Source organism: Hippoglossus hippoglossus, chromosome 7 (assembly GCF_009819705.1).
Source record: "Hippoglossus hippoglossus isolate fHipHip1 chromosome 7, fHipHip1.pri, whole genome shotgun sequence".
NCBI lineage: Eukaryota > Metazoa > Chordata > Actinopteri > Pleuronectiformes > Pleuronectidae > Hippoglossus > Hippoglossus hippoglossus.
Window position 1 is genome coordinate 24789254 of NC_047157.1, and position 14226 is coordinate 24803479.

General features: G+C 40.7%; 1 protein-coding gene and 1 long non-coding RNA gene across 5 annotated transcripts; both read left to right on the forward strand.

Annotated features, from left to right (window-relative positions):
* Nucleotides 1–640: 640 nt before the first annotated feature.
* On the forward strand, nucleotides 641–11127 carry LOC117764543. Its single transcript, XR_004614410.1, has 3 exons — nucleotides 641–650; nucleotides 5134–5143; nucleotides 10290–11127. It is a non-coding gene; the product is annotated as an uncharacterized LOC117764543 (long non-coding RNA).
* On the forward strand, nucleotides 6672–10216 carry mul1b (mitochondrial E3 ubiquitin protein ligase 1b). Of its 4 annotated transcripts, none has more exons than XM_034590406.1 (5): nucleotides 6672–6820; nucleotides 7887–8019; nucleotides 8132–8219; nucleotides 8355–8475; nucleotides 8976–10216. In XM_034590406.1, exons 2-5 carry the CDS (start codon nucleotides 7900–7902, stop codon nucleotides 9703–9705), a joined length of 1059 nt encoding a protein of 352 aa, XP_034446297.1. In that variant the 5' UTR covers nucleotides 6672–6820; nucleotides 7887–7899; the 3' UTR covers nucleotides 9706–10216. The 4 variants fall into 4 exon arrangements, with proteins under 4 accessions (XP_034446297.1, XP_034446296.1, XP_034446299.1 ...); XM_034590405.1 differs by having other exon boundaries at nucleotides 6673–6820; nucleotides 7884–8019; XM_034590408.1 differs by having other exon boundaries at nucleotides 6680–6738.
* Nucleotides 11128–14226: the final 3099 nt, after the last annotated feature.

Consider the following 14226-nt stretch of genomic DNA (forward strand, 5'->3'; position numbering starts at 1 on the left):
CAACTGGAACGTTATCAACTCTGACGTCATTCCGAGTTCCGAAGTGTAACGGAACGTACCATTATTCTGAGCATGTTAGCATGCTGATATTAGCATTTAGCTAGCCTCACAAAGCTGCTAGCTTGACTGGAGACACTTCACCTGGTTTAATGTTTAACAGAGACCTCCATCGTTCACTGGACTTCCGCACGGCCATAAAACTTCAACCATGCTTTGGCTGCAACGAGCGGATATTGCAAGAATGATTGTAATAGGACGATAAAAAAGATTGATAGTGTCATCAGCATTTTGTGGCCTAGACATTCATTATAAAGTTATTACGTCAATATAAAGCGTGTCTGTTTCTCTTAAACATATTTGCTTTAGTAGTAGTAGTAAACTGTATAAACACGGTTTCTAGGTGACTGGGCCGATTGTCTGTGGTGCAATCTGCTTTCGGAACCTGATTAAACCGAGACCGGTGAACATCTGTCTTATTTTACTCCTGTGTCCAAACATCTGTGCGATGGCCGACACTTAATAACGAGAGCAGATAAAAAGCTGTGCGCTCTCGCCGTGGAGGATTCTGCTGAAATGAATCAAAATAACTATCATCTGTTTCTGCCGCTGAGTCGTGCCGGCAGTAGGAAATGAATTGTCGTGTGGAGATGGTGGATGAAGTTCTCTGCCGGGGTCACTGTGGCAACGCTGGAAAAATAAACGTCTCTATTTCTCCCCCTGGTGTTTGCTGGTTTCATTGGAAAAAAAACTAATTGCTTTGGAGACATGGCCTCATATGTGATTTATGATGATTATATAAGTTGAATGAAGAGTGAGCATGATGTAGCAGATACGTATCGTATGCAGACACAAAATTCTGAGTGTCGAATAAGGAGGAAATTATACTGATGATAATACTTAATGAAAACTCAGGAGACAGAGAGATGTGTTACTCATGGTACCATATGTTTTTAGAAATCAGGACAGACAAACAAAAAATACATAAATCATAATATATTTATCATTTGGCCGTCACATTATCACACTTCACCCAAATTTCCACAGGTGATCATCAACTCAAACTTAAATTCTCTTTCTTTTATCTTATTTTGAAGTGCTCTTGTGAATATTCTGAATCCACAACAAACTATTTCAAGACGCACAAATGTTTAGAGTTCATTGTTTCCCAGCACTGGAATAAAGCAAGTTTTAATACTACAGGAAATCACTTTAAACAGTCACTCGGTGGGAATCTGCAGCAGTTCATATTATCACGAGATTTCAACACACGGGAAAAACATGCATCTACGTACATTTACATTTAATTTCTTAAACTACAACCTGGGTAACAACGATCTGATCCCTGGATGAACCAGAACTTCCCTGAGTCACCACAGAACGACGGAGAGGCCTCATGCAAAGAGCTGTAGTCCCACAATTCACCGCTTGCTGTTAGATAACTCATCTCTAATCACAGAAGATAAACGCAGACCCTGATATGCTAAATTGAACTAATCCATCATGGTTTGGCCTTTGCAGAAACTGATGTGTGTATTGACTCGTCTGCCGTCTGAGATATGGTCCTGTAACGGGGGCTTTTTTGAATTAGGAAATGTCTCGACGCTCATCTGTTACACGTCCAGTCGGATTATCTCCAGGCTGCTGGTTTACTCTGTGTCTGGTTTGAGAGTGTGCAGCCGTTCACTCACAATAAACCCTGTAACTGAGGTTAAAAGCATCATAATATAATGATCTGCATCCATTGTAAACGGCTGTAATCAGTGAGGAGAGAGGAGGGGAAATTTGCTCAGTGTGAATTAGCTCTCGCAGACAGAGAGTGTGGTGCATTTTAATGAGGCTTTCTGCAGTCAAGGTGAATGTTACAGAGTTTATAAAGAATCTTATGAGTAAACTTTACTTACATACAGTGGGGAACTTTAATCGTGTTCCTCTGGCAAGGTAACATTATCCATTCATTCATTCGTTTGTATTCATTTCTAACATGTAAATAAGAAAAAGATAAATTATACAAACAAGTGAAAATATCAACAGAAAAAAGTTACAAACAGTGATGAGGATAAAAAAAAATAAAACATCTAACGATTAAATTTTAATATTCGAAAAAGGAGAAAGAAGAGGTATAATAATTCTTAAGTTATTTTCAGAAACTGATCAACGTCCAAAGTCAGTGGGACACATCGTCTCGAAATTATAGCTTTGACTTGCTGTTAATTGGAGGAAGAGTCACTGGATCAGCAAAGTCAGCAAGAGTCCTCCTCTGGGGACCATGAACATCCAATAAGAATTGCAATGACTCTGATGCTGATATTTCTCTTGGAACAACTCACCAACACAACCATCCCATTTTCCATCCCACACCACAATTCTGGCTTGGATCTGTTCACCATTTATTGGATAAGTTACAAATCCATCTCCAGCTGATTCATTGTCATTTCCTGTCACTCTGACTTTGTTTTTCCAGCATCCCAGGTTCCCAAATGTTAAAACAGCAATCAATCCAAGTGACGTCCTTCCCTCAAAATCCCTCTTCTTCCTTCACTTCCTTTCATTGTTCTCGAAGGCGGCTTTTTATGCAGCATATGCTACATACTTCTGTCTCTGCAGCCTAATTGAATTAGGCTCTGTGTTCATCATGCTACACTTACCCAGAGCAGCGTAATCAATGAGAGGGGCCTGGCAGAGAGGGTCGCAGCTCTTACGCGGCTGATTAATGGTCGTACGTGAGGGCGGCAGCGAGGCAGCCGGTGCACGCTGTAAAGAACGAGAGCGAGGGAATGATGACAGAAAGGGCCGCGGCGCTCCTCATACATCAGGCGGCTGCAGATAACGCGACTTCACCCAATAAACAAAAAGAGGCAAGTCCCGCAAAAATGATAAGAAAAGGCCGTGGACATTTTTGCTGAAGTCATTTCTTTGTTTACAAAAAGTGTGTGAAGTTTGAGCCTCGAGGGATGAAAATCAATATCACCTCATTGCCATGCTATAGATTATCATAAACCTGACGGAATCCATATTGAAGTTATGTCATCGGGTAACGAGCAGGACGTTAGATACAGGAGGTTCATTCCTTCCCTTAATCAGGGGAGCGACACAGTCACAGGAGACCTGAAGGTCGACTCATTTACTCCTGAACTGGAAGTGCTGCACAACAGTGAGAGATTTATTAGTTTGAATGAAAGGTCAGATTAAAAATGTAAATTAGCAAATGAAAAAAGTGCATTAGTGTATATTAATGTGAATAAGACATAGTTTTTCGGTCTTTAATCATCCAGATGTGACTCACGGTTAAAACATATTCAGGTAAGTTGCATTGTTGCCAAGACTAAGATGAGAAGATCCACAGTTTCTGTCATATCTGCCGTTGGAATATAGAGTGACAGTCGGCAGCCGGTTAGCTTAGCTTAGCATTAAAGCAGAAGATGGTAGGAACATGTGACCTGACTCTGCCTAAGGTGAGAAAATCCACACATCAACTCCTCTAAAGCTCAGAAAACAACAAGTTATATCTACTTTATTTGTGCTGTGCAAAACCTGAAGGGTAAAAATAGGAATTAATGAATAACAGGGACAACTTAACGACCGAGCCAGTGACTGTCAACAGCACTTTAACGTTAATGAGCCACTGCTTCTACAGAGCTTTTGATGATTTCTGGAATTATTAGATATAGATTATAATAGTTTTTTAAGATGTTTTATTGTATCTGCAGTGTCAAAGCACATTTTGGTTCCATGCCTGACGACATTCACACTAAGTGGATCACAAATAGATCATTTTTCTGTCCTCACTTATTCACACTGCGATAATTGCAAATTACTGATATCCCCCATATTCAGAATCATGAGCGTCATTATTCATTTTTAATGCAAGTGGTTTTGTCCTTGAGTGAATACGAGAGGCATCACAATAAAAGTCTGGACCAAACTGCTTAATTATACATCCAGAGTTCCTGTTAAATATTCCTCAGAGAACACAATGCCAGCTGATTTCAATATGTCAAGGAACTGAGACCTCTCCAAAATACTGCTCCTTTCAGTGGGAGAATAAGCAGATTGAACGCCTGAATAGAGCTGGAAGCTGTGAGATGTGTTGAGAGAACAAAAATATTAAATCTTCCAATTATTCCAAATGGGATTTTACACAAGAGACTCCACGTTTGAAGTTTTTCTTCTTTATCAAACGCCCCAAAACTTTCTTTTTTTAAATCACAGCCTTGACTTTAAAGGAACCTGAATGAAAGTTAAAGTTTAAAAATGATATTTATCAGCTTAACAATGGTTCAGAATTACATAGAAGTTAAAGAGGGAGCTGCACTTATTCAACCAAAACTAGCACAATGTTCCTATTTGACATTTTAGAGGTTAACAAACTTATTTGTGTGGCTTAGAATAATGTTTGTGCACTCAGTTACTCATGCAGGCATCCTATCATGTTTTTCTCAATTTCAGCATGTGTGCAGTAAATCCAACACAATATCGCAAGCAACGCAAGCTGCTGTGTTTGGCTGTGTAATTGGATAAACTCAGGGACGGGGAGCTTGTCTCAGTGTTGACAGCTTATCTGAACAGAGTAAATTCCAGCTGTCATCCTTTTCAACACGGCACCATCCAGAGGAGAGACACACATGATGTTCTTCTCACCTCTTGTGCTCCCGTAAAGCTGTTTCCTCCGTCTGCTCTTTGAAAATCCACTTGAGCGTGTGCCAGGCTGGCATTTGAGCAGAAGTCCTTGTGTGACAGGCACAAAGAAAGTGAGGAGGAAGGAGTTTTTACGTGGGCAGCGGGTCCAGAAAGGTGGAGTGAGTCCACAAAACAAGGTGACTAATATTTCACCGAAGACCCAAGGACATTTTTGTTCTTTCGCCGGGGTTGAAAATGAGGTGGCACCTTTTTTCGCGGGCAGAAGAAAGCTGTGAATTCTCGTAGGCTTATCACTCACGTGTCAGGTCGAGTTTGTCAGACGGATGTCGCCAGAGGAGTTTTTCTGTGCCAGACATTCCTGTTACATTATTAAACCGCTGAAGTTTTAAAGGGTAGTTCAAGAGGCCACATCCGAGTAAAACTTAAAATCTGGGACATATTTATTGTCTGAATTTTATTTCTAATGGAAAATCCAGACTAAAACAATAAGTACAGTATTTACAAGGTACTTAAAAACGATTCTGCTTGTGTTTATACAGAGCCTGTGGGCGAGGGAGACGATTCTGGGGGCTGGAAGCTTCTGGTTTCCTTTTTCTAGTTTGACAAATCATGTTTTGGTTGCCAGGAGGTAAACTGCAGGCGGAACACCTTGATTGAAATGCATCAGCTTTTCAATTTATCTGCGCTCATATGCCGATAGCTGTTATTAGCAATTAGCCAAAAATGTTGTCTTGAACTAAAACACCGTGAAAAACGATTACTGTTTGTGTTTGGTTTGGAGAAACAGACTCGTGTGATGAAGCGAAGCTGAAACTCCAAAAGTCTGTGTCCGGTATTACAGAGTGTTCTTTTTTTGAATGTTTTATTAAACAACACAGAAGAAATACACCAAACATGATGATATTCAAAGAAAAGAAGCTACATTTGTTAGTTTAAATATGTTTCTAGTCACGTATGAGGAGCAACACATTAAACAACATCACTGACTCACACTCGTGTTTTCTCAAGTCACTCTGGGATTTCACCTTTATTTATTTAAATGTAACTGTGTCCGTGCACTGGTGGGAATTGTAAGTCATGGTTGACTTTGGAGGCGCCCGATAATACCAGTGTTGAAAATATAATTTGTATGCAGCTGGAGGATGAATTTCTACCTCAGAGGGTCGACTGTGGGCAAGACAAACATCTTCCTGACCTCCATCCGGCCTGTGGGGGCTGGATTCTGCTTTTATTTATTTAGTTTTGTTTACTATAGCACTGACGTCCGCACCATGACACAGGAAGAATGAGTAAATGGTGCAGCAGATAAATTCAATGTGACATGGAGGTTAAAAAAAAAACAACAACACAGAGTCGAGTTGGATTTCTTTTATTTCCTGAGATATTAATTTATTGTTTGGACATAAAGATGAAATTCAATTACTGAGGAGAGGGACATTTTACTAATATATACAGAAAATAATTAATATTAAATCACACTGCCATAGTACAAAGTTTAGAAACCTGAGGGTGGTGACTGTTCTTAAGTTCAATGTAGATGGTCACTTTTAATGAAGGGTCGTCTATCATGTTGAGTTGGTGTGAAGAAATCAAATAACTTAAACTCATACATAAATATATACATTAAACACACAAGTTATTGAACTAAGTCACTCTCAAGTTCTTTGATTTATTCCCATTCACTCAACATGATAGAAAACACATCATTAAAAGTGACCATATATATAAAAAAAAGGTACATGTATTACTATGTAATTGAAATACATAAAATCACCTCTTTAAGCATGATTATTTATTTGAGCGTATGTGGTGACTATGTACTATATATTTATAAAACTATATAAAAGCTCATAATAATACAGAATGACAAGTAAACAAATACTGTCAGCTTCATAAAAACAATCACATTCAATATTTTAGTTAAAACACATGACTTTGAGATTCAATTTATACTTTTAATAAAATAATCTGAAATTACTGTTAATTAAAAAGCACATAGTTATTATCGGTGGTGTTACTGGTGATTCCGCAGCGACATCTTGTGGCCGGGAGGAGAAACTGCAGCTCGGGGGGTACTTCCTGCTCCTGATGTTCGCAGAGGTTGTTGTTGTTGTTGTAGTTTCTGTTGTTGTAGTTTCTGTTGGTTCCGTGAACTCAGCGACGAGAGACTCAGTGAAAACAGGTTTGACAAACGTTTCTTCACAGGTTTCAAACTGCTTCGTAACACGACAGCTTGACAGGCGTCTTTTAAACGAGGGGGGGGGGGGGTAACGTGTAATGCTAGCGCAGTTAGCCGAGGGACCGCTAGCTAAGTAGCCAGTTAGCTTAGTAAGAAACGAAAGTAGCTACGTGTCAGTGCTCGCACTGTTGATAACTAACTTAGGTTAGTAACTAGTTAGTGAAGCTAAAACGAGTCGTGTCACTTAATAGATTCTTCAACATCACAACAAACACAGCTAGCTTAATACTAACCATGTTAGCCTTGTGTCTCTGCCAGGGGAAACATATATATATATATATATGGATAATAATAAAGTTTATATCTCTATATACAATATGTTTTAGTTAATGGTTTGTGCAGTGGCTCTGAAAGTCAGTTCCTCTTTGAGTTCAAGGTAAAGATAGATAGACAGATAGAAAGATAGATAGATAGATAGATAGATAGATAGATAGATAGACAGACAGACAGATAGATAAACAGATAGACAGACAGAGAGAGAGAGACAGACAGATAGACAGACAGAGAGACAGACAGACAGACAGATAGACAGATAGATAGATAGATAGACAGTCAAACACAAGAGCATAAGAATAATAAAAGGTCAAAATGAATCGAGGATAAGTTCACTGCACTGAGATGAAAGTCTCGCCACCAGAACTACTACAAAGCTGTCACTGTAGAGGAGTATTGTGCTAATGAAGATATTGTAGTAACTGAGAGTACTGCAGAGTATTGAAGATACTAGTATATAAGATAAAGAAGATAAAAGAGTATTGAAGCCAAATATAAATAGATATAAAGATATACAAAGTTGTGCATTAGACTAACAGAGCCTGTACAAATCTCGGTACAGCGGATGTAAGTGTCTTTAAACAAAAGGTGCCAGAGTAAAACTTAAAATACAAAAAAACTCCTCTCCTCTGAAAGGTAGCGTTGAAAATGAAAAATACTTAAAAGTTGTACTTGAGTTAAATGTGCGAGGAAAAAAAACGACAGATGGTAAATGGTGTCGCCTCTTTTCCAGCAGCACGGATCACAGGATGGAGTCCAGTGGGAAACCCTCCACTGCACAGGTGGTGGTTCTGGCCACCAGCTCGGCCCTGACCGGCCTCTTCTACTCCATCTACAAGAGCAGAGCGACGACCGTCGCCAGACTAAAGGTCGCACGCGTTTCTGCTCACTCTGTCTCTGTCACGTTAAAGTCACCGGCGTGTGAATTTATTGCCCTTTTTATTTTCCACGTGTTAATCTTCGAAGTTTGTTTTTCGACAGGAAGCCAAGAAAGTAACCATTGATAAGGATTTGAGTAACATCCTGTCTGAAACTCCAGGAAGATGTGTCCCCTACGCAGTCATAGAAGGTGCGTTCAGCCACCCTGACTCTTTTTTATCAGGCCAAACCTGTATCTGCAGAACAAGCTCTAACCTATACTATTAAATCATGTATATTTATAACAATAGTTCTACACTTAGTCTTTACTTGTCCCACACTGCAGGCGCCGTGAGGAACGTGAAGGAGACTCTGAGCAGTCAGTTTGTCGATAACTGCAAAGGCGTCATTGAAAGACTGACGCTGAAGGAGGAGAAGATGGTTTGGAACCGCACCACTCACCTCTGGTAAGTACGTCACTGAGAGAGATGTTGTTCTGGTTGACGCAGACTTGTAACACCTTGTTGGTGTTTTTCACTTTTCCTCAAGAACTTATAGGAAAATACAACCCTTCTCCTTTCCTACAATGTTTGGTACTTTTTGATTTGATTTTGATCTTTGATCTTTGATTTTTGGGTTAGGCCCTTAAATCCTTTACACATAGCTGCAAATATCACTTCTGTGCATTGAGCTGCTGGTGTGGTCTTTAATCCAACGCAGCTCAGAGCAGGAAAAGAGTTTTTCACTCACTGGAAAAGTAATAAGCTCTATTTTTTTCTCTAAATGTAAAACATTTTTTTTCAATGTCAAAATTTCCAATTAAATGTGATTTCATTTGGATTCTAAAGTGACAGACAAACACTTCAAATTTGCAATAAATTCAGTTTTACTTTTGATGATCACTAATTGAATAATAATTAGTTGCAGCCTTTACGAAAACTCTAGTAACTGTGATATTTCTGAACAGGAACAGCACAGAGAAAGTCATCCACCAGCGAACCAACACAGTCCCGTTTGCCCTCGGGTCTCACGACGAGAACATCTCTGCCTTTGTGCGGGTTGTCCGTCCGCTGGACGCTGCAGAGCTGGACCTGGAGACCACCTACGAGAACTTCCACCCCACTGTCCAGTCCCTGTCCAGTGTTATCGGCCACTTCATCAGCGGGGAACGGCCCAAGGGCATCCACGAAACCGAGGAGATGCTGCGGGTGGGAGACAGCGTCACGGGGGTGGGAGAGCTGGTGCTGGACAACAACCTCATCAAGCTCCAACCTCCCAAGCAGGGCTTCCCTTACTTCCTCACCCGGCTGGACTACGACTCTCTCCTGAGGAAGCAGGCGAAGAGCGTGAGACTGTGGAGGATTCTGGCTCTCGTCTCCGGCGTCGCCGCCTGTTCGACGTTCTTCTACATCCTGTGGAAGAGATACGTGCTTCACAAGCAGAGTAAGAAGGAGAGGAGCATGCTGGAGGAATACAAGGAGCAGCAGAAGAAACGCATGCGTGAACTCAACATCGAGGAGAGCAGCGTGTCGCCCACCAGCTGTACTGTGTGCCTGAGCCAGGAGCGCTCCTGCGTGTTTCTGGAGTGTGGCCACGTGTGCGCGTGCGCTCAGTGCTACGAAGCCCTGCCACAGCCAAAGAAATGCCCCATCTGCAGGGCAACTATAGACAGAGTGGTGCCTCTGTACAACAGCTAATGTGGACATTTCCTACACAGAGACTACTCAGCATTTTAGAGTCACGGAAACACGTCATTCAAAAACTGTCGTCTGCAGCTCCAGATGATGAATAGCTGCAGGTTCTGTTTTTCTTTCCCGTGAAATGGTCAAATCCTATTTGGAAAGTTTAATTCATCTTGATAAAGAAAATGTAATTCCTTCTTTCAGCCTGTGTTACAATGACATTTTTTTTTTTCTGTACACAGAAATACTGATCAGATATGTCATTGCTCCATTTCCTGATAAAGATAATTAATTTATGTTAAGAGTGTTTTTTGAATGTTTTTCAATTTTATATGCGTCTCCAAGAGCAAAGAAACATTAAATGCATCTGAATAGACATTAAAGTAATGCTGTAAATTAGAAAATACATCAGCAACAAAGCATACGACAGCATAAAAACACTTTAATACTTGGAATTGTTAATGTGTTGATGTGTTAAAATCATATTAATCCTCAAAATAGCTGCACGACAACATACACACGACAACAAAAAGATATGACAACTAAAATCATGACAAAAAGAGTCACGTCAGCACTTTATAAGCTCATAATTTGTGGAGGGACATAAAATTGAAGTATGAAAAAGTGCTTCACTCCATTTGAGTAAATGTATTTAGTTAATTTACGATCATTTCTACAAATGTCTCTGCTGTTGCAAGACAGTTTATAAAATTGATTTTACCATCATGAATTTTTTGGGCATATTTTGTTCTTTTAGCTTCAAATTTTGATTTGAACGTGTGAACTGATTTTTCTAATAATATTCAAGGGCTTGTGCTTTATTTCAGGGGTTTTGTTCAGATGAGGAAAACCTGAATAGCTCACTCTGAATATTTCTGTGTCAAGAGTTTAAAGAGTGAGATCAAAGTGATTAGAGGCATTGGAGGCGGATAATTGTACAAACCTCCGTCAGGTGGTTTCTGGCTGACCTGGTTTTTTTTCATTATCCACCGAGCACCTGATAATTAAGGTTCATGCTCCCCCCCCCCCCGCAGTGTGAAGAGCAAGTGGAAACCAAAGAGCACTGATTCAGGGACGAACTCTGAATCATCACAGATCCTCAGACTTGTAACTTGCTTTTCCTTGAAGAAAAACAAATGAACTCACTCATGAAATCTCATTAAAGACGAATGATGACAAAAAAAACAACAACTTTCACAGTCATTGTGTAAATGAAAGAGGAAGATGGAGGTTTCTGCCAGGAGGGGGGGGTGTGAGCCTTTCCAGAACATCAGGGATGCAGAGCCACATACTCCCCCAGTGGAAGCTGCTGTTTCCACTCCTGCAAGCTGCCTGTGGATTGAAGTATTTAAAATAACTCATAAGTGAGTGATCATGTATGAGATTTAGTTAAAATAATAATGTAATATTGCAAATTTCCCCATTGCCGGACCAATAAAGGACTTCTGATCTAATCTAATAGTTTCCATGGCAAAAATTCATTCTTTACAGAATCGTCAACCTTTATTTTACCCCTTTGCTTTTTCATAAAACAAATGATCCTTCAGGCAGAGTTTCAGCTTTTGAAGACAGACGAGGGACCACGGGAGAAATTCTTCTGCTCGATTCAATTTGGTGCCGGCAGGGAGGCACGTCCACCTCCAGGGGAGGTCGACTTTAGTCAGTTTGAGGACTGATCCTCCTCTGAGCTTTCAAATTATTCTGTTATTCACTGAAAAAATCCATCTTATCTTCCCACATTATGCCTTGAAACCTCGGTCGTATTATTTAACGTGACACCGGGACTGTGGCATTATCATTACATTAGTATTCAGTGGCCGGCCCACGGATCTATTTTCCAGCAGTGAGCTGATGCTGAGCTAAATGTCAGATATAAAGTGTAATCAGAGTATCATTCTCTCCTTCCTGCTGCATGTATGGACGCTGATAAAAGGCAATTTACCACCAAGGCCCGAACTGAGCCCGGTTTACTTCTTCATCTTCTGCACCACCCCGTGTGTCTTTGTGTGTTTGTAGGCAAGATCACACAAAAGCAACTGAACAGATTCCCATGAAATGTGGAAGGATGGGATGTGGATCAGGGAAGAACCCATTAAATCATGGTGCCAATTCCAAGATGGAAACTTAAACTTATAAATGATAAAAACAGCGTTTACTGTAAACGTTCTCTGTGAGTATGACTATTTCAAACTATGTTGAAATTATTTTATTGTTATTACTGGTTGTGAATGTTGGAAAAGTGGTTTATGAATGTATTTTTGTGCAAATGTGCTGCAGCTGTTTTCTGTTAATGGCTTATATCTAAACACACTAGTAAATTATCTATTTACTACTAATAAATGCATTAATAACAGCTTATAAACCCTTTATAATAATAATAATAATAACTTTATTTGTATAGCACTTATCTAAACGAGGTTACAAAGTGCTTATCAGAAAATCTCTCTTTCCACATGTTTACCTTGTGCTCTGACTTGACTACATGTTTTTAAAGTTTAACTATAGGGATCAAGCGATGATACCTCAAGATCACACTTGTTCAGCCACTAGTCGTGCATTAACAAATCACTGTTTCTCATTGGGCCACTAAACATGAAAGCAGTCCGACACCATGGAAACCCATCAATTTAGCAGCAGGATCTGTCACTGTACTCAACCATCAAAGACATTCCCTCTATTATTCTCCACTTAAGAGGCCTGTGCAAGAACTGCACGATAAGAGCTGTACACAGGCTTAATGATGGAGGTGAGATGTCCGCCGCTCACCATTTACTCTGGGATGAAGGACATTAGCAATTTAGAGGAGATCACATTTTCCTGCACGTTTCAGCTCCTCGGCGCTCACACAGCAAGTCGAGCCTGTAAATCAGGTCGGACATGTTTCTCTCTCTCAAACGCACAGACTCAGGCCGACACTGATCTGAACAGCACCTGGGATTATTGTGTAATCTGCTCCGACAGCCGTGGAAACCAGCACCTGAATCTTCCTATTAAAGCAACACTGTGCAGCTGCTTTGAGATTCCCACTGAACTCCCGAGATCCTCTGGGGTTTCTCCACAGGGGCTGCATGTGTGAACGCAAATGTCAGAGGGGGGGCCTCCGGAGTTTCTGTGGCCTCCTATTATAGAGTCAGCAGAAACTCCGGAGGATTCCACGCGAGCGAGTGGGGGGGTTGGATATCGCTTCTAACACGTCAAACACGACAGACGCCAAAATGAAAAACATCTTTGCAGGAAAAAGCGATGTGACACACGTAGAAGACACAGACGAAGACGTCAAGAGAGTTTGTGGTGATGAGAGCGGTGTTGATGCGGCATAAATCACGTGATCCCCGCAGCAGAAGTAATTCATAATAATATAATTACCAATTAATACGTTACTTCCTGCCTCTGCCTGCTGCACCACACTTCTCACAGGAGTTAGAGAAAGAACAGACGTTCAGGCTGAGGAGTGGGAATGAAAGAATAAATGTTCTTTCTATTCTAAGTAACTGAACCTTCAAACTCATTTCAAAGCTGCTGTTTTAAGCCGTAGGTGGGAAGGTCGCCTCACAACAAGAAGGTGCTCGTCGTCTTTGTCTGGTTTCCTGCAGCTTCCTCCCACAGTCCACAGACATGCAGATTAGGTTCAGGTTAAATTGGAGCCTGTAAATTGACTGTAGATGTGAATGTGAGAGTGAAAGTTGCATAGTGTACTGTGAATGTGCAAGTGCTCGCCGCCCACTGTCCTTGCTTGTGTTGCCTACGTGCCCTTGTGCAACTTCTGAAGATACATTACCTGCATGACTGAAAATCGTCACAGATATGTTGCGCAGTGTTGTTTAACTGTGTAATTGTGAATGTTTATTTTTGCAAAATGGTCATAAAGCCTTATTTAAAAGTATGATTCACTTTTCTCCAGCCTGGTAATTTAGTTAATTGCTGTAATAATGTCCTCAGAAGCAGTTTAAGGACCAAACTGCAAATCCTGACTCATTCTTTCATGTTGAATTTGATTTTTACTCCACTCAAAGCTCGTAGACGTGTTTATTTGCACCACAGGGCGCCTGGAAATGGTATGACTCTCCAACAGAGCACGATCAAGGCTGCCTCATCACAGAGCAGCACTTCAGTTTCTTCTTTTATCTATGAAAGGGATGATAGCTGTCAAGGCGGCACTTGAATTCCTTCCATTTAATTATCCAGTCATAGTGGCATCGAGTCTTTTCTCTCAACAAACAACTACAGTTCTGATTATTGATCTTTGATTGAGTCAGTTTATGTTTTGCACTGATCTCCTGGTTTAGTAAATAACAGGATAGGGAAGATTTTAAAACTCTGCCAGTGACACTAACCTGAATAACATCCTGCATCTACAGTATGTGTTTGTTCATGAATCAGCGGTGGCTGTTGTAGACAAAGATTCGAACCTACTCACGTCTTCAGCTGTGAGATGTAAACAAGAACCTGATGCTCAGTGTCCGTGAGAATCCTCAGTGCAGCTCAAGTGTCCTCGAGTCAAACTCTTGAGTCTCAGCCAGCCGCCGCCGTGGTTTT